General features: G+C 34.2%; 1 protein-coding gene across 1 annotated transcript in view; it reads left to right on the forward strand.

Annotated features, from left to right (window-relative positions):
- Positions 1 to 23,753, forward strand: part of LOC135273229 (uncharacterized protein C12orf50 homolog) — a gene marked incomplete at its 3' end in the record, with an annotated part of 45,132 nt that extends 21,379 nt beyond the window's left edge. The window contains exons 8-15 of the mRNA XM_064372116.1: positions 1,444 to 1,551; positions 2,870 to 2,989; positions 4,422 to 4,523; positions 4,771 to 4,974; positions 6,807 to 6,899; positions 20,285 to 20,440; positions 21,611 to 21,724; positions 23,643 to 23,753. Of these exons, the coding sequence (XP_064228186.1) occupies positions 1,444 to 1,551; positions 2,870 to 2,989; positions 4,422 to 4,523; positions 4,771 to 4,974; positions 6,807 to 6,899; positions 20,285 to 20,440; positions 21,611 to 21,724; positions 23,643 to 23,753 (1,008 nt within the window). The remainder of the gene's footprint in view (positions 1 to 1,443; positions 1,552 to 2,869; positions 2,990 to 4,421; positions 4,524 to 4,770; positions 4,975 to 6,806; positions 6,900 to 20,284; positions 20,441 to 21,610; positions 21,725 to 23,642) is intronic.
- Positions 23,754 to 26,397: the final 2,644 nt, after the last annotated feature.

Consider the following 26,397-nt stretch of genomic DNA (forward strand, 5'->3'; position numbering starts at 1 on the left):
TATTCTGATAAAAGCCATTTTTGTCATGGCAGAAACCAAATTTTTTTTTAACATTTTCATCACTGGTTTTGTGTAAGCTCCTTGAGGCCAGGAACTGTATATAATCAATCGCTATAGATAAATATCTGTAGTAGAATGCCTGGCACATTGTGTGTACTCAGTAAATACTTGTAGAATAAATGATGATATGTTTAAATGCATTGAATGACTGGGTGAATGTAGACATATTTATAAAATTTACAGTTAATTGGAAGTTAATTTGTTGGAACAATTAACCATATCTTACAGGGTAACCTCAAACAATAAGAAGCATACCTTCTTACATTTAGTTACACAACATTAAATGGTGGCTTTTCTTTGAGTTGGGGAAACCCAACATGATGGAGTTTGTGAGGGGAAGATATAGTGGGTTTTTTGGCCAAATGTTTCACAACAATTTAGGAGTTTTCGCTAGATGGTAAACTCACATTGGATTATTAGAAGTAGTATGGAAAGATAATTAAATGAGATTTAAAGTTCTCAGTAGCGGGTCTGATACCTAGAAAATTACTCCATGAATGGCAAATATTATTACACTAGTTTCGCTCATTTCTCCACAACTTAGTTCACATTTGGGTGTCATTTTTAAATAAGGTTATTTGACATAAATATATATATATATATACACTTTTTTTTTTCCTTTTGAGACGGAGTTTCGCTCTTGTTACCCAGGCTGGAGTGCAATGGCGCGATCTCGGCTGACCGCAACTTCCGCCTCCTGGGTTCAGGCAATTCTCCTGCCTCAGCCTCCTGAGTAGCTGGGATTACAGGCACGCGCCACCATGCCCAGCTAATTTTTTGTATTTATAGTAGAGACGGGGTTTCACCATGTTGACCAGGATGGTCTCGATTTCTTGAACTCATGATCCACCCGCCTTGGCCTCCCAAAGTGCTGGGATTATTGGCGTGAGCCACCGCGTCCGGCTGACATAAATATTTTATGCTAAGAAAAGGTAACTTGTACGGTAAAGGAATTTGGAATTTTGTATGTAATATTTAAAGCAACTATGAATATTTATCCTGGAAGATAGAAGACCTTGGGGAAACATGAAAACTGCTTTAAGATATCTGAAGATTTTATATGGAAGATAAATTACATTTACTTTGAGTATCTCTAAAGGGTGGGACTAAAGATGATTATAAATTAAGGAAAATTTTGTTGACACTATGAATTTTCTTGCAATTATTTATATGTAAGTTTACATACTGTGTATTCATATACATATATATTGATACACATATATTAATCTAAACATATAAATGTATGGAGACAGGTATGGTATCACAGAGAAGTGTCCAAACAAAGGTGGACAAAAGGGGTGTTGTAGAAAATATTCCTGTATTGAAAGGTAGTTTGTATCACTTTCTGCCATTATTGCCACTGACAGAAAGGTTTTGTCATAGGAGGTGACTGTTATGTTCCACAGAGGATCATGTTTCTTGGAAGGAAGAAAAAGGAAGCTTTAATGAAAGAGAAAGAAATCACCATATCAAAATGTTCAAATACTAAAGATAATGAATTATTATATAATTTTGATTCATTTGTAATTTGGCTAGACGAGTTAAAGATAAGGTTGCTCGTTATAAAAACCAGTATAAGAGGAATGGTAATAAATCCACATATGCACTGAATAGGAATCAAGAGCTCTAAGGTTCCAGTCCTGGCTCTGTCCATAATTGTATGACCATGACAATTTTTCCTTATCTGAAAAATAGCCTGTTGAACTGTATAATTTCTAGGAGTATTGCTAGTTCTAAAGTTACTGGCTCTCTTAAATGGTAATACCAAGTCCTTTAATGTATAGTATCAGTGTAAATGAATTTTCTTAGAAAATATTTTGAAAATTTTAAAGAGTTTAATCTTGAAAAGACTTGTATATTTTATACTTGTTGCTAACACTAGTCTGTGAATAATCAAGACATGTGATAAAATATATCCACTATAGTTTTACACTACCTTTAACTGTGCTTAGAATCCACCATGTGGTGTCTCTCTGCTGAGTGCCCCTCAGTCACAGACTAAAAATACAGCTGTCCTGTAATTAGGGAGCTTCACATACTCTCAATCAAAATGCAAACCCATTTTATCTACTATCTCTACCATTAAATATTCTCAAGCATAAGAAAGGGAACTAGTGATCCAATTATTTCTGCGGAAAATTGTAAATCTTTCTCTCATTTTATCACTCAAAGATGGAAAGGTTTTGCCCAATCCATCAAAGAAACTCTTAAAGCTATACTAATATAGTAGCTGCCAGCTATGTATGACTGTTTAAGTTAAAGTTGAATGAAATAAAAAATCAGTTTTTCATTGGCACTAGCCACATTCCATGTACTCAGTAGTCACAGGAGGCTAATGGCTGCCATATTGAACAGCACAGATTTAGAACATTTTCATCATTGTGGAAAGCCCTACCAAGGAGTTCTGCTCCAAAGCATGTAACAAGAAGTTAGTTCTGCTTCAAAGCATATGACAAGTTAAAGTTGTTATATTTAAAATATGTTCAGAACCCCAACTTAAATGGGACCATTCATCATAAAAATTTAAAACCTTTTAAAACTTTTGTATGGAGTTATTAAATATATTGCCACATTTATTTATTTACATATTGAAAATAATGGCTATAGTTTCAGAGTTTTATTTTGTTACTGATGACATTTGGAAATCCATGTGGCAACTAGGGAATGTTAATGATGCTTTCCTCACAATTAATAAACATATATATCATTTTAAAGAACTGTTCCCATCATGTAATGTTTGAATAGTGAAATACCAACTGAAATTTTTTTAAAACTAATATTGACGTTTTATGTTCTTAATTTCCTTTAAAAGATAACAAGCACAGTGCTCATCCAAAGCATTCCCTAGCTACCCGACCAGTACCTACAACGCATGTATTAAATGCTACTGAGAATATCAGTATGAAGTGCAGAAAGGATCCCTCTTCAAGTAAGACAATAGCTCTACCACTTTTTGGCCTTAGATATATTTGTCTTGCCATGGATTTGTATTGGTTATTTAAAACAGAATTTTTAAAAAGAAAGGAAAAAAAAGTTTCAAAATTATTCAGAACTAAGAATTAAAGACACAATATCCTCTACTAACTGACAATGAACTGTGATGTAGGTCCTAGTGGATTATATGCTTTCCCACTAGTTTAAATTTGGGTCTTAAAATTAATAATATACTACCTTTTTGGAAGATTCACTAGCATAACATTTTAAATTTCACCCATAGTGGAATGATGCATTGACAGCTTTTTATTACATTTTGGATTATTTTATATTAGTTTGGCTTCTCCTTGACATTCATTTCAATGAACTACTTCTCTTGATACAGTGAAGACTTGTGAATCTTCCGATCCCTTCCCTTCTTTCTTTTGTTCCTTATTTTATGTATTGAACCCCTAAAATATTCTTGGATCGCAGCCTGACACTGATAGGAATAATTGTGATTTGCCTCCAAGAAGCCCAGTTCACTAGCACTTGTTAAAAATATGGATTCCAAATCATTGGACTGGCAGCTTGGGAGTAGAGCAGGGCTATGATGTTTGAGGAAGGGACAGTGAATCAGATCTTTATTGAGGGCTTAAAGCTTAAACTGAGAGAGCACAGAAAGATGTATTAGTCTACTGTAGAAAACTAGTATAATCTACACTGCACATTTGGTGATCAGTTTCTCTGTGCAGTGGTCACTTGTGATTTTTCAGAAGCCCCGCACAGTGAAGTGACAGAATGCCCCCTCTACAAAATTGTTTAAAAATTCTCTGGAGATATGTACCATAGAAATTCCTGAAAAATTGAGAATATATATAAAATTTTGGATGTGAAAATATGCAAATACAAAGTGAAAATTTAATATTCTTAGAACTTACAAATTCTGATTACTTAGTCTTGACCAAACTCTCTGTACACCCAACTTAAGACCTTAAAAGAATAAGGTAAAATTCACTGAAAGTATTTCATGTTAATCCAACTTCTTAAGAAGTAGTAGTTTTGGCTAAAAAGTACAAAAAGATTCATGTTGAAAATAATGATTCTAAAACTACTTAATAATAGCATTATAATGATATTTATAATTATATTTTGAATGCAATTTTATGTTCCGTTAAAAGAATCCACACATTCGTTTGGAGAAAAGTATTTTTCTTTGAGGAAAGCTACTTATTGAAGGTTATCTCATCAATCTACTTCCAAGATAGATTTTTTTGGCACTTAAAAATAAATCACCTTTTTTTCTAAAAAGTAAAGTATTAGGGTAGTACATTTATTTTTTACTCTTGCTTGACATGTGAATGCACAGATATGTAATTATCACCCACAGTAATTTCAAAGATAAAAGCATCTCTTAAAAAAACTGTAAAATTTGTATCTTTTCTAAGTGAACGATGTCCAGCCGAGGAACCCTCATTTTAAAGGTGTGAAAAAAACAAAATGGATTTATGACGAACCAAAGAACTTTCCTGGCTCTGGAATGCAGAGAGGTAAAGTGTCCATACATTTGATATTTCTAAATTGTAATTTTAAAAGGGAGTAAATATCAAATATCTTCTACCTGAAAAACAAATTAGTGTCATGTGACATAGATGTTACTTTAGGTGTCAACTCAACTCTAAACTTCATTATTTTGGCTTCCATTATGCCATCAAGCACTTACAGTGCAATATGTTATTTATGGGTGTGAAACCAGCCTGTGTTTTATTCCTCACTCCCTCCTGCCTTTCGTTACAGCAGTACAGACCCCAGGTCCCCAAAATAAAATGAGTTACCATCGCAATAATAAAAATCGAAATACTGAGAACGCATCTTATGTTCACGTTGAAAGAGATGCCGTCAGGAGTGTCTCGTTGAATGCACCTCCCCGCAGCAGGCCCACACAGGGGTCCTACAATGAAGTCCATGTTAACAAGGAACCCAAACCCAACGTCAGTCCAGGTGAGAGGTCCTTTCTTGATGTGGTTTACTTTTGTCTGTGGTTGGCATTCCCATGGAATTTTCTGATGGCTTGGCTAATCTTCACTGCTACCTACTCCCCTCTTCTTTTTCCTGGCCATCACCACCATAGAAACTAGTGAGAAGATTTCTTCCATGTGCACTCCTGCACGTGATTTAAGGGATGTGGAAGAAAACTCACGTTGTGAGTGCAATGACTTCACATTGCACCTCCCTAGAGTGTTTTTCTTCTTCTTTTATGAGAGCACTGTACTTTGTTCCCCCTGGACAGCTTCATGCCACTCTGGAGGATTGTTTTTAAATGGCTGACATTTTCTTGTTCCATTAACTACATTGTTCAGTTATCACCGTCAGACTAGTGCCTTGCCATTTCTGTAGGCCTTCATGATTATTTTCTGAAAGGGTTAGTTTGGGGATTAACTGCCATATTTTTGACAACCTCTTATCCCTCTCACCATGTATAGATTGCTTCTAAGTCATTTCATCATGTAATAGGCAGAGTCATAGTATATGTCTGGAAGTACAAGGCTACCAGGGAGAAGAGAACCAAATCTCTTTTTCTTCCTGTTTCTCAGATGGATTTTGCTCTTTTGAAGTTGAGTTTCATTTCTTTCAACTTAACAAACTGCTGCTCAATTCTGTATGATTTCATGTTTGTATTTTTCCTTGTTCATGGTCTGATTAGTGGAGTTCTGAATATTTTGTACTTTCGGAAGCATAAGACTATATCTTTCTTAGTTTCTTTTATAATTTAAGAAATATATACACCTACCATGTACCCACAAACAAAATGTTTATATACACCTACTATGTACCCACACAACATGTTTATATACACTTACTATGTACCCATAAACATTTTGTGTTTGTGGGTACGTAGTAGGTGTATATAAACATGTTGTTTATGGGTACATAGTAGGTGTTTCTTATACAATTTAAATAGACATTTGCATTATTTGAGTTATTTTTCTCTTTTCTTTAGAACGATATAGGAATGTGTATATGTAAATCAGGATATTCTTAGGTGAAACTGGCTTTTAATTTTATTTATTATTATTATTTTATTTATTGTTATTATTGTTTAACTGCAAGTGGATGGCTGTGAAGAATACAATGAGTACTAGAACAGTTGTCAATGTCTAGATTTGTATGAAGGTGCCAGAGTTTATACTCTGTATTTCTTTTGCACCATTAGCGCAAATGTCAACACAAGAGAAAAGCAAATTATTGGTATTGTGGATCATGTTTGAGAATACAGCTGCATAGTAATATTTGAAAACACAAATATAACATTGTTAGATAGTATTAGAAATGTAGCTATGTCAGAGAAAAATAAGTATTGAAGGACCAGGTCAGGATATAAATGCTTTGGCTGTCTGGGATAGTGAGTTCACTACTTCATCATGCTACTTAGTGCAATCATGGAAGTCACTTCATGGAAGGACACAGGACTTGGCCTGTACCTCAGAGTTTCACAGTTTTTAAATAAAAGCTCTAACAGACACTAGCAGAACTTATGTAAAACTATGATTAAGCCAGGCAGTGAAAATTTTTATTACATTTAGATATCATCCTCTCCTGTATCTTATCTTTATTTGAAGCACTGAACAGCCAATTAATAATCTGTAACCATGTTCACTTATAACTTATATTGTCTTAATAAACTCACTTGTATCCCTGATGCCTTAGCTTTGAAATGGTAAAATAAATTCCTTAGAGAATAGCTTCACCCCGAGATGTTTATAACTTTGAAACACCCTTGGAATATGATTTTAAAGTTCTAAAATATTTAATCCTGGATTTTTTTCCCTCAGACAAACATATATCAACATCATATAATGGTTCAGCCTGGCCAAAACGAATTCCTTCTTCAAAAACATATTCAAAAAGTGAAAAGATATATCCAGGTAACTATTTATAAGTGGTTTTAATGTATTATGCAATTCTGAAAATGAATAAGTTTTTAAGTGCAAGGAATATTTTAGAAAACATGAAGATAAATAAAAATGTCAAGATATATATGCACATTTAATTACTTGGAGTTTAGTAGTTATCATGTCTACTAGTAATTTAATTCGACTGTTTTGCTGTGTTCCTCTTTGCCTATTTTTACGTTGTTACCAGAAAAGGTTTTTATACAGTTCTCTCCTGGGCAACAAACAGTAATTGCAGCAAGTATGTAATATGTTAGATGAATGTTTGGCTGTGCTACAAAGCAAATACATTAAACTGTGTCTTAACACAAGACATTAAGGCTCTGCTATATCTACCATAGACAAATTGGCTGGTACAGGCTGACAGGACATCCAAGATATTTTATTTACATGTTTCTAAACCATGGAATTTTAAAAGACAACATAATCCCTCTGGTTATTATCTCTAAGTTTAAAAGCCAACAGCTGCTAAACCAATTGAGAATGCTAAGAAAACATAATTTTGTTTATATTTACCATAAGAATTCCCTAGACATTTTCTGAGTACAATCCATGCTTTCTTTGCAAGCCTGGTAAGCACTTCTTCTTTCTCCTATGGTATACATTAGAGGTTAGTGTACTCTCTTAGACAAACTGTTTTTTATTTGTTCTTAAATTTGCTGAAGAAAATTTTGTTCCAAACACAGTAGCTAGCTTGAACATGGAAATTGCTCATCTTTTCTTGGCTAGTTGCCATTTTATTCTGTAGTGAACAATTGAATGGAATCATTTGATAATTATTTATTCTCAGTCAGTGTCCAGTGATGCCTTTGACAACTGATTTGGCCACTTTAAACGAAACTTTGGTCAGCTTTCTTTAGAATGTCTAGCCTATGTATTTATGACCTGCCTTTTATGTGAAGTCTTGAAAAGCCACTTGCTAATAAATTGTTTTTAAATAGTTTAATAAATATTTTACTTGAATATTTGAGTCAGTACACACAGGCTAATTTGCGTGCGTGTATATTTCAGAAAAGAAGAAGACAATTTATAATGGTTATAAGGGTAAAAGTTCTTCAACTTAGTTCTTTCCTCTCTGGGGAAGAAAGAGAGGGCTTAAGGAAATGCCACAGCACACCGAATGGTAGCCCCTGGGATAATTTGTGTTGGTTGGGAGATTCTTTATCCTGACTACATACTGCATCCATTCTCATCCAAGGACCAAAGAGTATCCAAACCTACAAAAAAATAAAAGCAGGAACTCAAATATTCGTTCTTCAGGCTTAACATTTGTTAGTCATGTTTAAGACCTCCACAACTTGCTTTATAGGACCGTGTAAACTTGCAGTTTCATTATGGCTTTTAAAAAACGAAGTGGAGGTATAAGAAATCAGAAAATCACATACCCAGTGTTAGGGCTAGAATAATCTGTTAAGCGTGCTCCATATGGCAGTGCTATACTGAGCACTTTTCATGCCTAATTTTATTTAATCATCATAAAAACTGGCCAAATAGGTATAGTCTCCTGGCTTTACAGATAAAGAAAATGAGGTGTAGAGGCCAAATATCTTAGGCAATATAAAACTTCTCATAAGTGGCAGTTTCTGACTTTAAACATAGTTCTGTGTGACTCTAAAAGCGTCTCACAAAAAAATTAGACATGACATTTAAAGTGTACTCCAGTGCTTTTTGTCATTTGAATGACCATGCATCAGACCTCCTGATCTGGCTTCTGCCCTCTGAGGGGCTAATTCTATCCCATCCTACCCCATAGACTTCTTTTCAAAGCTATTAAAGTTCTTCATATTTAGTAGAAGACTCCCTTTCCCTTTTAATTTACAGTATAGAGTGAGATATTATAGCACTTCTGAGTTATGTGTACTTCCATTAAATAAGGTTTCTTTTCTCTTTCTCAATATATATTTCCCTCTTTTCTGAAACATGTTCCCTTACATTACATGAAGCTCAGAAGCCCAGGTACCCCATCTGATGTTTGTCTCAGCCCCATGCTCTCGATTCTGGCTCCACATTAGAATTAACTGGTGAGCTTAAAACAACAACCACCAAAAACCAAAACAGTTCTCAGTCACCACTTAGACCACCAGTGAAACTGATGCTTCATTATACTTTTGTTTCCTCCCCAACTTTCTGAGACATTTTTTAACTTACAAGATAGTTTACTATTCTTTAATTTACAAGAATAGTTCAGTGAACAGCCATGCGTTCTTCACCTATATTCACCAATTAACATTTTGTCACGTTTACTTTCTCTTTTTCCTTGATTGTATTTATATATCTGCATATAATGTACAAACACGTATTTCTTTATTTTTGTTTTTTGGAACCATTTGGGAGTTAGTTGCCAATATTCTCACACTTCATTGCTAAATACTTCAGCATGTACCTTCTAAGTTCAAGGGCATTCTCCGATATAATCACACATGACTATCATATATAGAGAATTCTATCAATGTTGATAGAATTGATAGAATCAACAATGTCTAATATTCAATCTGTATCAAAATTTTCTACTTGTCTGATAATGCTTGTAATAGCAATGCTTCCACAAAATGTAGTATGCACCGAAATCACCTGACAATGTTGTTTAAATTGTAGTCTAATTCGGTATATCTGGGTTGGAGGCTGAGGTTCTGAATTTATAATAAGCTCGTAGGTTCTTGGGACCAAACGTTGGGTACGACAGCCGTAAAATTGTTGGTTTTTTTTTCTCATCCAATTTCCAATTAAGCATCATTCATTGCAATTGGTTGTCATGTCTCTATTTAATCTCTTTTTAAAAATCTTCTATCTCTTTAAAAATTTCCCAGGATTTTTTTTCCTTCCTTGTCCTATACATGTGTCTGTTTAGAGACAGAATCTTGCTCTGTTGCCCAGGCTGGAGTGCAGTGGTGTGAACACAGCTTACTGCATCCTTGACATCCTGGGCCCAGGTGACCCTCTCACCTCAGCCTCCTGAGTAACTGGGACCACAGGCTCATGCCACAATGACCAACTAATTTTGTAATTTTTGGTAGAGATGGGATCTCACCATGTTATCTAGGCTGGTCTCAAACTCCTGGGATCAAGCAATTCTCTCACCTTGGCCTCCTAAAGTGCTAGGATTACAGACATGAACCACTGCACATGCCCCATGTCATATAAACTTTAAGAGTTCAAGCCAGTTGTTTTGTAGGATATCTTCTAAGGTGATTTGTTCATTTGTTTCCTCCTAATTACGTTTAGATTAAAATATTTTTTTTTTGCAAAAATACTACAAAGATCAATTAGTTATTGTAAAATCTACGCAAGCATTGTATAGATTTGCCCTAATGCCCTAAGCAAACAATTCCATGCGGGTGCCCTTAAAGAACTAGTGAAAGGGGAAGAAAAATGCTTTGTGAAGAACCTCCGCTCTGTGAATTTTACAAAAGTTAGCATTTCTTGTACTCTTTGAAGGACAAGAGGAGGACAGTGCCCAATTCCTAGTGAATCTAAATAAAAACAACTTGTTTGGTTATAAATAATTTGTTTATACAAAAGTTTCTTTTAACCTACTTGTTTTGTATTGCATGTGTGTTCTAGCTATGGAAGTATTTATAGGAGTAGGAAATACTGCATTATGATGATAATGTTGATGACATCTGTTTTCAAAAAACAGAATTTGTTTTGAAAATTGAGAAAGCGTGTAAAGTAGATGTTCATGAATGAAATGCCCTGGCATGATATGATGTGATATGATAGTCTATTGTAAGTTCTTGTAGAGACTGTCTTGGTCATAAACGATGGAGTAGTGCTAAATGTTTTAACAACTGGCTCTTTTCCCCCACCTCGCTCCCCTCCCCCAGAAAAACCAACTGGAAAAAATCCAAAACAAAATCGCTCTGGTTTTTCACATTTGACAATTAGCGTAAAGCAAATAGTTTCTCTACAGCCAATTTCAAGCTATAAATGTGACATCAGTACACTTGCAAAATTCCTGAAAATTTCTCAGTTCTCACATGCTTATCTGAGCCCACTCCAGTACATTACTGGTTTTAAGGAGAGAACCCCAACTCAATTTTATTCATGGGAAAACTGGAATTCTTGGCTAATATAATTGAAGAGATTAGGGACAGAGCTGACCCCAGACCTGGCTGGATCCATATTTCCTTCACCAACTCTTGGCTCTTAGCCAGTTGTCCTTCTCTATATACTGCAGTTACTCCAGAAACTCCAGACCTAGATTTTGGAGCAGAATAGGCTTAGATTAAGAATAGTAGCTCTAGCTCAGATTAGCTTGAAACATCAACCTACCACATGTTTGCCACTATAAACATGGACAACTTAATATCTCTGTGGGCCAATTTCTTCATCTGTATGGTAGAGATAGTAATAGTATCTGTCACTGGGTTTTAGACGTTTAACAGATAAATACTCAATAGTTTAGAATTCTTGGCAAAGAGTGAGTAATCAGTCTTTTCATTAGCATCATCATTCTCAATTAACATCAGAAGAAATAAGTCTTTCTCATTCAGCTAAAGCCTGAGTATTGAATCTCATCTAACGATGTAGAAAACATGCTCATCCTTAATAGTTGTTCAAGCTAGGGGATTAGCTAATCTTTGGGTCCCGGGGGTCGTCGTTACTCACATTAAGTAGATTGAAAATGGGAAAAAGGTGATTCCCTAAAAAATGCCCTGATATACTTGACCTAAAATGAGAGCAAAAAATATATGTTAAAGAACAAGCCAAAATAATAATTACTATACAATATTTGTTAAAAATATAGTTTTCAAAAGAGTTATGTGAAATACATGTGATCACATCAAAGTTGATCTTAGTGACATGAAGCTATGCTTTGGGTAGAAAAATCAAGGTGACAAAAATTATCTATGTATAAATTCATGGAAAGTGCATTATAGTAGTTTCTTAAAATGCAAAGACCATTGGTATTTGTGATCTCATAGGAAAGTTACTCTAATTAACAAAGATATAATAATATCTGTCAAATTCAGCACATTTTTGTTTCAATCATTGCAGAGAGGTAAACTTACCAGTGTCTGAAGTTTTACTGCATTACTTGGTTACTTGAATTATTTGTTCCATATTTCTAATTGGTTTTTAGTTTCTGTTAACTAAATGTGCTCTTTCCCATCGTATCTCTTTCTCCCTCTGATGTGTATTTAAACACATGTAATAGAAAGGTGTGATGAACAATGGTCTTTATTTGTGATGAAATATCCACTAAGACGTTTTTCATTAAACTTTCAAATGATAAGTTTAAATAGTTGCAAAGGGTGTAATTTTCAACATTGTTTCAATACTGACGTTAAAGGTAAAAGTTTTCTCATTCTTATTATGAATTTATCTAATGACATCTTATAATTATTTGATACTTATCATCTACTGTAAAAATACAAGAACGATAATCTTAATTAAAGCCAGTAGAAATGGTAAGTCTGTTGTATTGGAACCACGACCCACTCCTTTCACCACCTCTCAGTTTAGTGTGACAGAAGCTCTACTCTGAATGGATGGAGCCAAGAACATAGAGCTCTTTCTATGTCTAGATTCTAGTCAAGAACTATAGTATGTGTCTGGGGGGGAAGAAAGCTGCTAACGTTTCTTATCCTCCCCAGTTCCCAACTCCATGTTGCTAGAGCTCTATTTTTCAGGCCTGAATCTTGTTTTCATTAAGCCCCTTGATAAAGCAAAAGTTCCAAGAGATTTGAATCTTGTTTTCACCAGCCCCATGCATAAAGCAAAAGTTCTATCTCACATGCAGCAGACTAGGAATCATTGGACCCCAATTACCTTTGCCTCAGATGGAGCATGGGTGGAGGTCCCATGCCAGGAGGCACAAGTCATAAAGACCAGAAATTAGCACCTCTGCTTCATGCCGCAATTGTAAAACAGGGGTGTCACTCCAAAAGAATTTAGTGACTATCCCTGCTCTTAGCATTAGCACTGAGATTTTGTGCAGGTAGAGAGTAGAAAACTCTGAAGCGCTCCAAAAAAAAACCAAATTTATTTGAAATAGAACATAGTGTGGGGAAGTTTAAAATTATGGATGCTCTGAAAACAGTGGTGATTCGAGATAAGTAATTAAGAGGAGGCTAGTCTCTCTGAGAGAGGAGCAAACTAAACTGCAAACCAGCTAGAAGTTTACCAAAGACAACCTGGTAAAGAGACAATTAAAAATAGTTCTTTTGGGATCGGAACAAACTTGGAAGATTGGCCTCCAAGCTTAGCTCTCCGAAGGAGTCAGAATTTGCTCAGGTTAAACTGTGGAGCAATTTATGCCCTATACATTGATGACACAACAGAGCATTAAGCCAGCAATGTATGGAAGCTAATATCTCAGTGTGATACCAGTAGAGGTGGACAACTTAGCGGAGAAAATAGGGAAAGGGGCAAAATGAATCCTGCTAAAGCCCTTGTTATCCCTGTTTACCATGGACATGCCAAGGCTACATCCTCTGAGGAATGACAACAGAGGCTGCATATTGTGGGAGAAAATAGATTTTACTCAAGTATTTCAACAAAGTCACTCAAAAATTAAAAAGCAAACAGCAACAAGCTTCAGGTTAAGGCGGGAGATCAATATTCAGAGTTACTACAATATATTGTCACAAATGTTGAGTTTTCAGTAAAAGATTATGATACATGCAAAAAAACAGAAATGTATAATTCACTTATAGAAACACAGAAGGCCATAGAATGCCTCCTGTGAGAGGAATGTGATGTTCAACTGTGCATCGATTTTTTTTCAACTTTTATTTTGGCTTCAGGGGTACAGGTTTGTTTATACAGGTTTGTTCTAAAGATAAACTGCATGTCCTGGGGTTTGATGTATGTATTATTTTGTCACCTAGGTCATAAGCATAGTACTTGATAGGTAGTTTTCAATCTTTACCCTCCTCTCATCTTCCGCACTTGAGTAGGCTCCAGTGGCCGTTCTTCCCTTCTTTGTGTCCATGTGTACTCAATGTTTAGCTCCTACTTGTAAGTGAGAAGGTGCAATGTTGGTTTTCGATTCCTGTGTCAGTTCCCTTAGGAAAATGGCCTCCAGCTCCATTCGTGTTGCTGCCAAGGACATGATCTCATTCTTTTTTATGGTTGTGTAGTATTTCATAGTGGATATATGCCTCATTTTCTTTATCCGGCCTACCATCGATGGGCCTTTAGGTTGACTCTGTGTCTTTGCTATTGTGAATAGCGCTTTGATGAACATACGCATGCATGTGTCTTCACAGTAGACTGTATATACCCAATAATGGAATTGCTGGGTCAAATTGTATTTCTGTTTTAAGTTCTTCGAGAAATTGCCAAACTGCTCTCCACAATGGCTGAACTGATTTACATTCTGACCAGTAGTGTATAAACATTGCCTTTTTTCTGCAGCCTTGCCAGCATCTGTTATTTTTTGGTTTTTAATAATAGCCATTCTGATTAGTGTGAGATAGTATCTCATTGTGGCTTTGCGTTGCATTTCTCTAATGATTAGTGATGTTGAGCATGTTTTCATATGCTTGTTGCCTGTGTATATGTCTTCTTTGAAAAGCGTTCATGAGCAGACAATGCTCATTGAACATTTTAACAAGTAGAGACTATCAATGGGTAAAAACTATGAAAAAACCCTAACGAACTGAAATTTTGGAGTTGAGCACACAATAACTGAAATGGAAAAATATAGTATAAGGGCTCAAGGGCAGATTTGAGAACTGCAAGAGAAAGAACCAGTAAATTTGAATATAAATCAACAGAAATTATGCAATCCGAAAAACCAAGAGAAAATGAAAGAAAGATGAACAGAGCCTAAGAGAAATATGAGGCATTTTACCAAAATGTAAGGAAGGAAAAACTAATGGCTGAAATTCCTCAAATTTGGTTAAAAGTTAATCTGCATATACAAGAAGCTCAACAAACTCTAAGTTGGATATACACAAATATATCTGCATCCAGACACATCATGTTAAAAATGATAAATACCGGTGATAAAGGCAAATTCTGGAAAACAACAAGATAAAAATGTTTTGTTACATATAATAGAACCACAGTATGATTAACAGCTACCTTATCGTCAGAAACAATATAGGCAGTTTTCACTGTAGGCTGAAAGAAAAAACAGGGTCAACCAAGAATCTTTGTCCAGAAAACCAGTTTTAAATGCTGTATTTCAAAATTAAAGGCAAAATGAAAACATTTCCAGAAAACAAAAACAGAGAATTTGTTGTTGCCAGTATGCATACCTTAAATACTAAAGGAAAATTTTCAGGTGGAAAGCAAGTGACCTGAGTCAGTATTTCAAATCCACATGAAGAAACAATGTATGCTGATCAAGGTAGTTGTGTAACTATAAAACCATCATAAGGGCATATTTCTCTTCCTTCTATAATCTGTTTTAAAAGTTTGTAAAACAATATATAAAATTATATTTTTTAAGCCAGTAATATTTAGAAATGTACTATATTCGACAATAGCCACACAAAGGAGGCAGATGGAAGCAAAACTGTATGATGGCAAAGAATTGGCACCAGATAGTAACACAAATCCATAGGAACAGATGAAGAGAATTAGAAATTATAAATAAAAATATGATTAGTCTCTGTTTATAGAACAAACTATAAAAACATACTTGATCTTTTTTCCCTCTCTTATCTCCTTAAAGACATACAATTATCTTAAGTAATAAATATAACAATGTGTTATTGGGTTTGTCATGCATAGAAATGTGACGTATGTAACAATAATAGCACAGAAAGGAGGAAGAGGGAATAGACCTATATAGGAGAAACCTCTTATATATCACTGGAATTAAATTAGTATAAATGTGAAATAGATTTTGATGTTCAGAAATATTTAGTAAGCCATAGAGCAAATAAAAAAATACTATGAAAAATGAGGAATGATTAAAGGAATTAAATATTATACTAGAAAATATTCATCAGTGTAAAAGAAAGAGAAACAGCAGAACAACAAAGACATTAGACATATAGAAAACAAAGTAAAATCGTGTACCTGAATCCAACTATATCAATAACATTAATTGTGAATGGATTAAAAAATGTAATCAAAAGGCAGAGATTGTGAGAATAAAAATAAAGATAAAACCACATGCTGTCTACAGAAAACACTCTTTTAAATTCAACAGAAACTATTAGCTGAAACTAAAAGAATAGAAAATATATACCATGCAAACAATTGTAAACAAGAAAATAAAAGATTTGGACAACTGTAAAGGAACTAGACCTAAGATACTTCAGCAAAGCATTCCATTTAACAGTTGTGAAATAGACGTTTTTCTCTAGTGCACAAGAAATATTTTCCAGTATAGATCACAGTCTAGGTGATAAGACAAACCCAGATAAATTTAAAATGATGGAAATTGTGCAGTGTATGTTTTCTGAATATAATGGTTTCAAACGTAGAGAGAAAAAAATTGGGAAAATCATCAATATGTGGAAATTAAATAATACACATGTAAATAACCAAGAGATCACAAGAAAATTACAAGGGCAATTAGTCAATACTTTGTGTTTAATAAAAGTAAAACAAAGCATACCAAAACTCATGGCAGGTAAGTAAAGCAGTGCTTAGGAGAATATTTATAAGTTGTAAATTCCTATATATTTAAAAAAAATCTCAAATCGATAACCTAGCCTTATACCTTAAGACACTGGAAAAGAAGAGCAAATTAAACCCAAAGCAAATAGAATGAAGCATATAATAAAAACTAAAGCAGAAATTAATGAACTAGAGAATATAAATAAAGAAAACCAATAGAGAAAGTCAGGGAAAGCAAAAGTTGGTTCTTTGATAAAATCAGGAAAATTAAAAATCTTTAACTTGACTGACCAAGAAAAGGAGAGATAGGCTGAAATGACTAAAATCAGGAATGAAAGATGAGACATCACTCCTAATACTATGAAAATAAAAAGAATTAAAAGGCAATACTGTGGACAACTATATTTCAACAAATTAGATAACTTAGATAAAATAGAAACCTTTCTAGAAGACACAAAGGGTACCAACACTGACTCTAGAAAAAAAGAAAACATTTGAATACCTCTATAGGAATAAAGAGATTGATTAAGTATTTAAAAACATTGCCACAATTAAAATCGGGCTCAGATGGCTTCAATATTGAATTATAACAAAAATTTAAAGAAGAATTAGTACCAATTTGTCACAAATTCTTTCAAAAATGCAAAAGATGAAGGAATGCTTTCCAACTCATGTCTATGAGATGTTCGTAGACATTACAAGAAAACTACAGACCCAGCTTTTTCTATGAATACAGTCACTGAAAAATACTCAACAAAATTCAATTACACTAAATCTGACAGCTTTAAAATGGGATTATATTCCATAACCAAGTGAGATTAATACAGAAACAAGGTTGATTTAACTTCCCGAAATAAATTTCCATAATAAAAATAATAATAATAATAAACCATGATAATATAATAAAGAGTAAAAGACACACGATCATCTTAACAGATGAATAAAAAGCAGTTGATAAAAGTTGACACACATACATTACACAAAATATTCCACAAACTAGAAACAGAAAAAAACTTAAAATCCACATCTGACATCGTACTCGCTGAAATACTGAAAGCTTACCCCTAAGATCGGGAAAAAGACAAGGATGCTCATCATTATCATTTATAGTCAAGACAGGGAATTGTTGCAATGTAATCAGTAAAAAGGCTTCCGGATTGGAAAGAAGGATGCAACATTGTCTCTATTTGGATACAGCATGATCTTTTACTTAAAACTTCTGCAAATCTAAAAATTATTAAAAATAAGTTTAGCAACTTTGCAGGGTGCAATAATAATATACAATAATGGATTGTGTCTCTTTACAGTAGCAATGGACAAACTGAAAATAAAATGAAAAAATCCCACTTATAATAGCTTCGAAAAGAAAAAATACTTATAAATTAATTTAACATAAGATGTGCAAAGTTCATATTCTGAAAACTACAAAAGATTGTTGAAAGAAATTAAAGAAAACCTTGAAAAATGGAGCTATGCTTGTTCATAGATTGACTTTGTAGTCGATATGCCAGTGTTCTCCAAATTGATCCATAGGTTCAATGCAGACCTTATCAAAATCCCAATGGACTTATTTTCAGAAATTGAGAAGCTGATTCTAAAATTTATATGGAAATTTAAGGGGTCCAGAATAGTGAAAAAAATGATGAAAATGGAAACCAAATTTGGAGGACTTACACTTCCTGATTTCAAAATCTACAAGTTACTACAAAACTGAAGTAATCAAGACTATTTTCACTGGCATAAAAATGGATCTATATGCCATTGGGACAGGATTATAAGACAAGAAATAAAGTTTTATATGAATCAGTTTATGTTCAATTGATTTCCAACAGGAGTACATAGGCCATTCAATGGGGAAAATAATAGTATTTTCAACAAATGGTGCGAAGACAACTAGATAGCTACATGCAAAGTAATTAAGTAGCACAACAGCATCACATTACAAAAATTAACTCAAAATGGATCAAAGAACAATATTCCATTTTGGAACATTGGATCACGCCAAAAAAGAAATCCACACCCGTTAAGAGTTACTCCTCATTTCTTCCCAACTCCTGAAACCTACACGGTCACTAATTTCCTTCTTGTTTCTACAAATAGATTTTTGTTATTTTATATAAATGGAATCATACATTATTGTTTTGTGAATTACTTCTTTCACTTAGTGTGTTTTCAAAATTCATCCATGCTCTCACATGCAGCAGTACTTTATTCCTTTTTATAGCCTAATAGCACTCCATTGTATGAATATGCCACATTTTATCTATCCATTTATCAGAGAATGGAAATTTAGGTTGTTTCCACTTTTTGACTGTTATAAATAACGTTGATATAAACATTTGTGTACAAATGAACATTTGTACAATATGGACATATATTTTTACACCCCTTTGTATGTAGCTGAAAATGGAATAGATGGGACTTATGATGACTCCATGTTCAGCCTTTTGAGGAACTGTCAAATTGTTTTCTAAAGTAGTTGCAACATTTTACATTCCCAACTGCAATGTATGAAGATTCCAGTTTCTTCACATCCTTGTCAACACTTGTTATTGTCTTTTTAATAAAAAAAAAAGTAATAATTGCAATCACTGTAGTATGAAGTGATATCTCATTTGGTTTTGGTTTTGTTTTGAAACAGAGTCTTGCTCTGTTGCTCAGGCTAGAGTGCAGTGGGATGATCTTGGCTAAGTGCAGCTTCAACCTCTGGGGTTCAAGTGATGCTTCCACCTCAGCCTTCTGAGTGGTTGGGACTACAGGTGTGCACCATCACACCTGACTAACTTTTGTATTTTTTGTAGAGATAGGGTTTTGCCATGTTGCCCAGGCTGGATCTTACTCATTCTTTCTGCATCACCTTGGGGTTCTGAGTGTCTCTTCACTCTCTGGCTGAGAGGGCTGGGAACTGCTTTTCTGCTTTTCAGCAAAATCTAGGCCTTGTTGACAGGTGCTGTCGTGGCTCACCTCCATGTGCCAGGGGGCTGGCTGTTTTTCAATGATTGCTTATCCTTTTGATGTCATATCTAAGAAAGCTTTGTATAACCTAAGGATTCTTCCAAGAGTTTTATAGCTTCAGCTCCTGGATTTTGTTCTTAGATCCACTTTGCATTAATTTTTGTTTATAATGTGATGAAGTTGTGCAAGTTAATTACTTTGCATGTGGCTATGTAGTTGTCCCAGCACCATTTGTTGAAAATACTATTCTTTCTCCATTGAATGGTCTATGTACCCTTGATGAAAACCAATTGAGCATAAATTGATGCATATAAAGGTTTATTTCTGGTCTTGCAATTCTATTCCAATGATACGTAGACCTATTTTTGTTTTTATGCTAGTTCGGATAGTCTTGATTACTTTAGTTTTGTAGTAATGTCCATATAAATTTTAGAATCAGCTTCTCAATTTTTGCAAAGAAGTCTGTTGGGATTTTGATAAGGGTTGTATTGAACCCATAGATTAATTTGGAAAATATTGCCATACCAACAACAAATCAATCCATACACAAGGATATTTTTCCATTTCAACATTTCTGGAACTTCCTTCAACAACATTTTTTTCTTCTTTCAACGATCTTTTCAGAATATAAATTTTGCACATCTTAAAATTAATTCCTAAATATTTTTTCTCTTTGATGCTATTGTAAGTGGGATTATTTTTCATTTCATTTTCAGTTTGTTCATTGCTAATGCGTAGAAACACAATCTATTAATGCATTACTATTATACATGTTGTAAAATAATATATAGTTAATTAGGAGGTCAATGATTGATTATCAAATATACTTATCATCACATTTATCTTTAATGGACTAAAATGTTGCATTTTCTCTGCAGATATGACACTACAGAAAGAAAGTCTGGAAGGAATTCCACTCCAGACCCAGAATCAGAAACCTTTGAAACCTGAGGACAATATATCACGACCCATCCACGGTCCTTTAGTTTTAAAAACCAATTTTGAGGAAGAAGAGGAAATAGATAAACAAAATGGTTAGTAGACCTTTTCTCAGGTTTATAATGCGCATTCAGAAACCTCACGACATTTTCTACATATATGTTTAACTATAGAGGTTTATAATGAAATATATAAGGCAGATTTTGCTGAGAACATTACTTGAATTGTATTAAACAAATGTAATTCGTTATGTTCTAATTTGTTCTATCTCTAACATATTTAAGATCATTTGGATTGGAAATTTTTTGTTATGTGATGGTTGGGAGACATATCTGATGCTTAAATATATACAGGTGTATATATTAGTATATATAGAGAGATACTAATAAGTTCCATTTTTTATATAAATTGTTTCTAAAACACATTGATGCACATGTTTCTATTTATATACATATGTATTAATAATATATTAGCTTCACATTTAATCCTTGAGTTACAGAGGTCTATGTAATAGTTAATAATCTATAAAGCACTGTCATCTGCATTATTCTAGGTCATCCTCACAAGAGTATGAACAGGTTTAGAACCCAGGTTTTTGCAGTTTAGTCCATCCTTTGCCTCCCATATCAACCCAGAACAGTGGTGCCAGAAAGTGTGTATATACAAGATAAACATGAAGAAAAATAAACTCTCACTCTGTCTTTGTGCTGGAATGTGTCCTTCTGTGGGTCACAGGCCACCATAGTTTCTGTGCTTAGGAATACACAGAGCTACTTATTACTGTTTCTGTGTGCTGCAGCTCCATGTCTCTCATGCCTACATCAACCTCCAAATAAACATACACCATCTCAACATTGAGTCTATACATTCAGCATCTCATTTCAAAGTACATAATACATAGTCCTTTCTTTTCTCTTGACTAATTCTCTTTAATACTTAAAATGTAGCAACTTGAAACTATTACTAGTATGTAAAATTATTGACTTTAAACATATAAAAACATAATCTATCCATGAAAACAGTATTTGGGGTTTTTCTTTCTAGTTTATAAATTTTCACATTATTTGGCGTTGGGAAAATTTAATTAAAAAAATGTATCCTATAGATGCTTCTAGTTTATGGACAAGGACTCCTGAAGAAATTGAAGAAAAAAGAGCAGTTGTGGAGATGTGTCATAAATCTGCTAAGAAATCAAACATTTTTTGTATTTTATAATACTTGATGTGATCAATATACTAACTATTACTTTTCTTATGGTCGATTAGGAGAATACTATGGATTTCATACTCCTCCAGGTATTTCATCCTCGAAAAGTGTGGCCCGTATATCAGAGAAAGAGTCAGAAAAGACGTTGGAAAGTGGCAGTGAATTGCAAAACGGTAAGAAATGAAAACGCAGCATTCATAGTGATATATAAGAGATACTTGGTGTGATAGACTGAATTATTTAGTATGATGTACAGAAGAATAAAGTGATAAATAATACATTGTAATTGAGAGCTAGAAAAAAGTGTTTGTATTGGATGACCCAAAGCTGCTATTAATGGGGTTATGTTATCCTAGAGAAATGACAGAATGAATAGACTTCATAACACACAATGACACTACACACTCCATGGGGTAATCCTGTAAATAATTTGCTTTTACCATTTTGTTTGTCTTTGAGATAAATCACCCCTGTGAAAGAGGTCTAGATTTTTCTTTCTGAATAGAAAAGTAAGCCTAGCCCAAGAAGAAGAGATCACAGAATGACGCTAGCGGCAGGACAAAGATTATTTGGTCATTGAATGAGAGTCTTCTGTGGACAAGACTATTTCAGGGTCTGTGCTGGAGGACAAATCAAAGGCTCTGTGTTTTATGGCGCTTACTTTTGGAGAATCTGATTTATTGTGGATGAACATCCACAAGATGCTGTGCAAGTCTGTTTGTAGCGAACTATTCAAACGTGTGGCGGTAGGTGGCAGCAACACACCATCAGATGGAGAAGAGTCTGCAAGACTTGGGAGCCATATAGGGAAGGACAGATTGCAAGGCTGCACTACTCAGAGGAGAGAAAATAAAAGGAAATAAAAACAAAAGAAAAAAATAAGTTAACAATGAACATTAAAGATGGCATATTGGCCGGGCGCAGTGGCTCAAGCCTGTAATCCCAGCACTTTAGGAGGCCGAGGCGGGTGGACCACGAGGTCAAGAGATCAAGACCATCCTGGTCAACATGGTGAAACCCCGTCTCTACTAAAAATACAAAAAATTAGCTGGGCATAGTGGCGCGTGCCTGTAATCCCAGCTACTCAGGAGGCTGAGGCAGGAGAATTGCCTGAACCCAGAAGACGGAGGTTGCGGTGAGCCGAGATCTTGCCATTGCACTCCAGCCTGGGTAACAAGAGCGAAACTCTGTCTCAAAAAAAAAAAAAAAAAAAAAGATGGCATGCTATGAAGACTATTGTATGTACTTTTGCTTTGTATTATGCTTTCAAGACTTTTATTTTTAAATAGATTCAGTTAATTCCTATATACCCTTCACCTAGATTTCCTTGAAATGTTAGCATTTTACCATATTTGAATTTTCACTCTCTCTAAATATACAATTATAATTTTGGGAGCTCTTTAAGAGAATAAGTTATAGAAATGATATCGCTTTGCTTTTACATAACTGTAGTATAAATATGAAAATCAGAAAATTACCACTGAAAACAATATCATTCACAACCTTCTTTTCCCATAAATTTTACCAATTATACCATTAATGTTCTTTATAGTAAAATTAATTTTTTCCCCTGGTCTAGGATTCAACCCATAATCACACATTGCATTAGGTTGTCATGTCTCTTTTATTCTGCTTTTGTTTATTTTAGAAGAAAATTATCTAGAAGTGCATGAGGAAAGCCGAGAGTGTTATTTAATTATCAGTGCAATTAGCATTTTGTAGTGTTAATACATTTTATCTGATTGTTCATGGTGAACAGATAAAATCAAAAGCAATATTACAAAATTCAGTATATGAGAAACATATCCATATGTTTAGTGTTGACTAAATGCATACAATAGTGTTAGATAGCTTAAATTTTTTAATTGCCATTGAATAAATAATCCAAATAGGAGAATATACTCACTTCTTTGTTGACTTACAGAATTTAAAACTCATCTATTTATTAATTTATTGTTTATTAGATCACTGTTCAAACAATACTCGCATTAACTTGAAAACTTTTTTACGTTCATCATGAATTCTACCATAAATTTCTTATTTAACCATCTAGTAATTTCTGGAGTGACTTTTTCTTTTTCTTATTTCTAGGAGATAGTCTTACAGTTCCGACAAAATTTAGCCAATATGAAAGAAAAAGTGAAATAAAAACATCATTGCATAGGAAACCAGGGACTGACATTGCTGCTTCTGAAAATGGAAGTAAGTTAATTTATTACTGATTGACTGAATCTATCACCACATAATAAATGTCTGAATTTTATCTTTTACAACTAATTTTTCTTTTTTTGACCATGTCATGGTTAACACAGGGAGTTGGAGGTACATTACAAAATCAGATGCTTTCAGAGACTAAAATGTCTACCAAATACCTTGCGCGAATTTGTGTTCAGTGTGTAAGACATTCCATTTTCCATATTTTAATGAGAAACCTGATGTGTGTGTGCCTGTGTGTGTGGGTGTATGTGTGTGTGTGTGTGTGTGTGTGTGTAGGCTCGACTCCAGACTGTAATGAATTTAGGTGTCATGTATGTGCTGTAATATACTATAACAGAGCTGTAAATGAAAGAGGCAATTAATAAGTCATTAGAGTAAGTCTGCTTTAAAGCAGCTGTATTCAAATATATATCATGTGTGCCACCACATCACATTCTAACTGTGTATTATAGCTTAAATATTTTGGAACTGCTTTTTAGCATAAACATGTTGGAAAATCAATCCTTTGACTGAAAATTCCAGGCATTCGTTTTAAAAATATATAGAGAGTTTGTGGGGAGATTGAAAGGTGTGGCTGGTGGGAACAATGTGCATGAAGATCAGGAAGGGAGTTGAGAGCAGGTGTCAGTAAGTATCAGTATATCTTAGGCATATTGGTGATACTTTCTGCTGTCCTGGTGTCAGCCATTTTCTTCTGTGTATGCTTTTTTCTTTTTTTTCTAGTGCTAAAGTAATTTGATTCTTTCTTCTTATATCTGCAGCATTTTAGTCTAGCTGGCATTGTTTAGTTGCCTTGAAGTAATCAGTTTAGTTGCAAATTAGAAACACTGCTAGTTTCTCCCATCGGAGTTCCCACTGTCTATATAACCTGTATAAGTGGGATCCACTTAACCTGAGCAATTCTAATTGGACATTTTGTTGAAATATTATTAAATCCAATTGCCTTCTGGTTAATCAAAAGTTATTTTCAACCATTGATAAACTAATGACTTCATATAAAAGTAAACTTTCCTTCACATTGTGACATTAGTAATATATTCCCTACTTTGTTGGGTGTTAGAAAATGTGAGAATGTCATTATACAGTCATTAGTCTATCTACCATCCTTTTGGTGTGGTTGTTCAACCAGTTTATTACTGTAATATCGTTATAAATTACTATCATAAATTGGTTGAACAACCATACCAAAAGGATGTTACAAGAATTCCATCATCTGGCATTCTAGATTCTGGCATAGTTAGGCTTATTGATTTTCCAGGCATCATACTGTTCTCTGTGTCACTAGATAAAAGAATCTTCTGGGTATATGTATATGATAGATATATCTAAACATATTCAGACCCCTGTATTCATAAGACATCTTTGAAATGAAGATGATAAAAATTGAAATTATAATTAATGAGTTAGTGTTCAATTTCAAGAAAAATACTTGAGGTATTGCCTTATCTTAATATTATTTTAGTGTGTTATACACTTTAAGAAAGTTCACAGATCTGGAGTGAATAGCTTGTTAAAATTTTACGTGTGTATGTATCAATGTAACCACATTTATGGTACTCCAGATGGCTCCTTCCCTCCAAGTCAGTAGTCTTCTCCCAATGGTAACCACTACTCTGCTCACTCTTACTATAGGCTAATTTTGCATTTTTTGGCATTTATATAACTGGAAATATGCAGTTTGAACTCTTTTAGTTTGGATTCTTTTACTTAATGCTCTTTTTATGAGACTGATCCATGTTGTTGATTGTAGCAGTAGCCTTTTTATATTGCTGTAAATATCTACAGACAGATAGATATATGCCACATATATACACACATTTCTTTATATAAGATGTATACTATATATATGTATGTATATATGAAAACATGGGCATTTCTTCTCTGTATATAGTCTATACATATACACACAGTTGATACACACACAAACCCACACACGATTGATTCTTGTTATTCCTGGTAGCTACGTTCCATAAAGCTGACATGAACCCTGAATTAGCAAACACTGAATCATTGCTCCTTGGGGAAATACGTACACACACACATATACATACATCTCACAGAGATTATAATCTTAAATCGTAGAAATTACTCATCCTGGTATATTGTTTTCTTTATATTACAAAAGAGAAAACAAAGTTAAGAAGTGTTAAGTGACTCTCCTGAGGTTCCCCCACCGACAAGCCTCAGAACTTGGATTCAGATCCCTTCCACCTCTCCCCAGAGTCAGAGCTTCTTGCACTGTGCTGTGCTGCCCCCTCCTGTCTCCAGCCGTTCTCTGGTCATCTCTGTATGAACTGAAATGAGCATTGTTAGACCTCAGCTAGAAATGTGTGGGTCTAACAACTCAGACTTTTCACCACTGTTTATACGTTTGTAAACAAATAAACAAACAAAAAACAACACACGAAAGCACCATGAGTATCGATACTGAGATTATGATGAACAATATTTCCAGTGTGGGACTATTGTTAACATTCCTTCTTGCACATGTCTTCTAAAGGCCATAAGCACTCCTTTTCTTTGAGATAAGCTTGCTCTGTATCCTAACCCACAATGAGAATTTTCAGTCCTTTAACTTTAGCCTTTCTGGTGGGGGGCTAGTGGCACATCTTTGTAGTTTTAATTTGTA

The sequence above is a fragment of the Aotus nancymaae genome, unplaced genomic scaffold, assembly GCF_030222135.1.
Source record: "Aotus nancymaae isolate 86718 unplaced genomic scaffold, 86718_ANA_hifiasm-v0.15.2.pri h1tg000488l, whole genome shotgun sequence".
Classification (NCBI taxonomy): Eukaryota; Metazoa; Chordata; class Mammalia; order Primates; family Aotidae; genus Aotus; species Aotus nancymaae.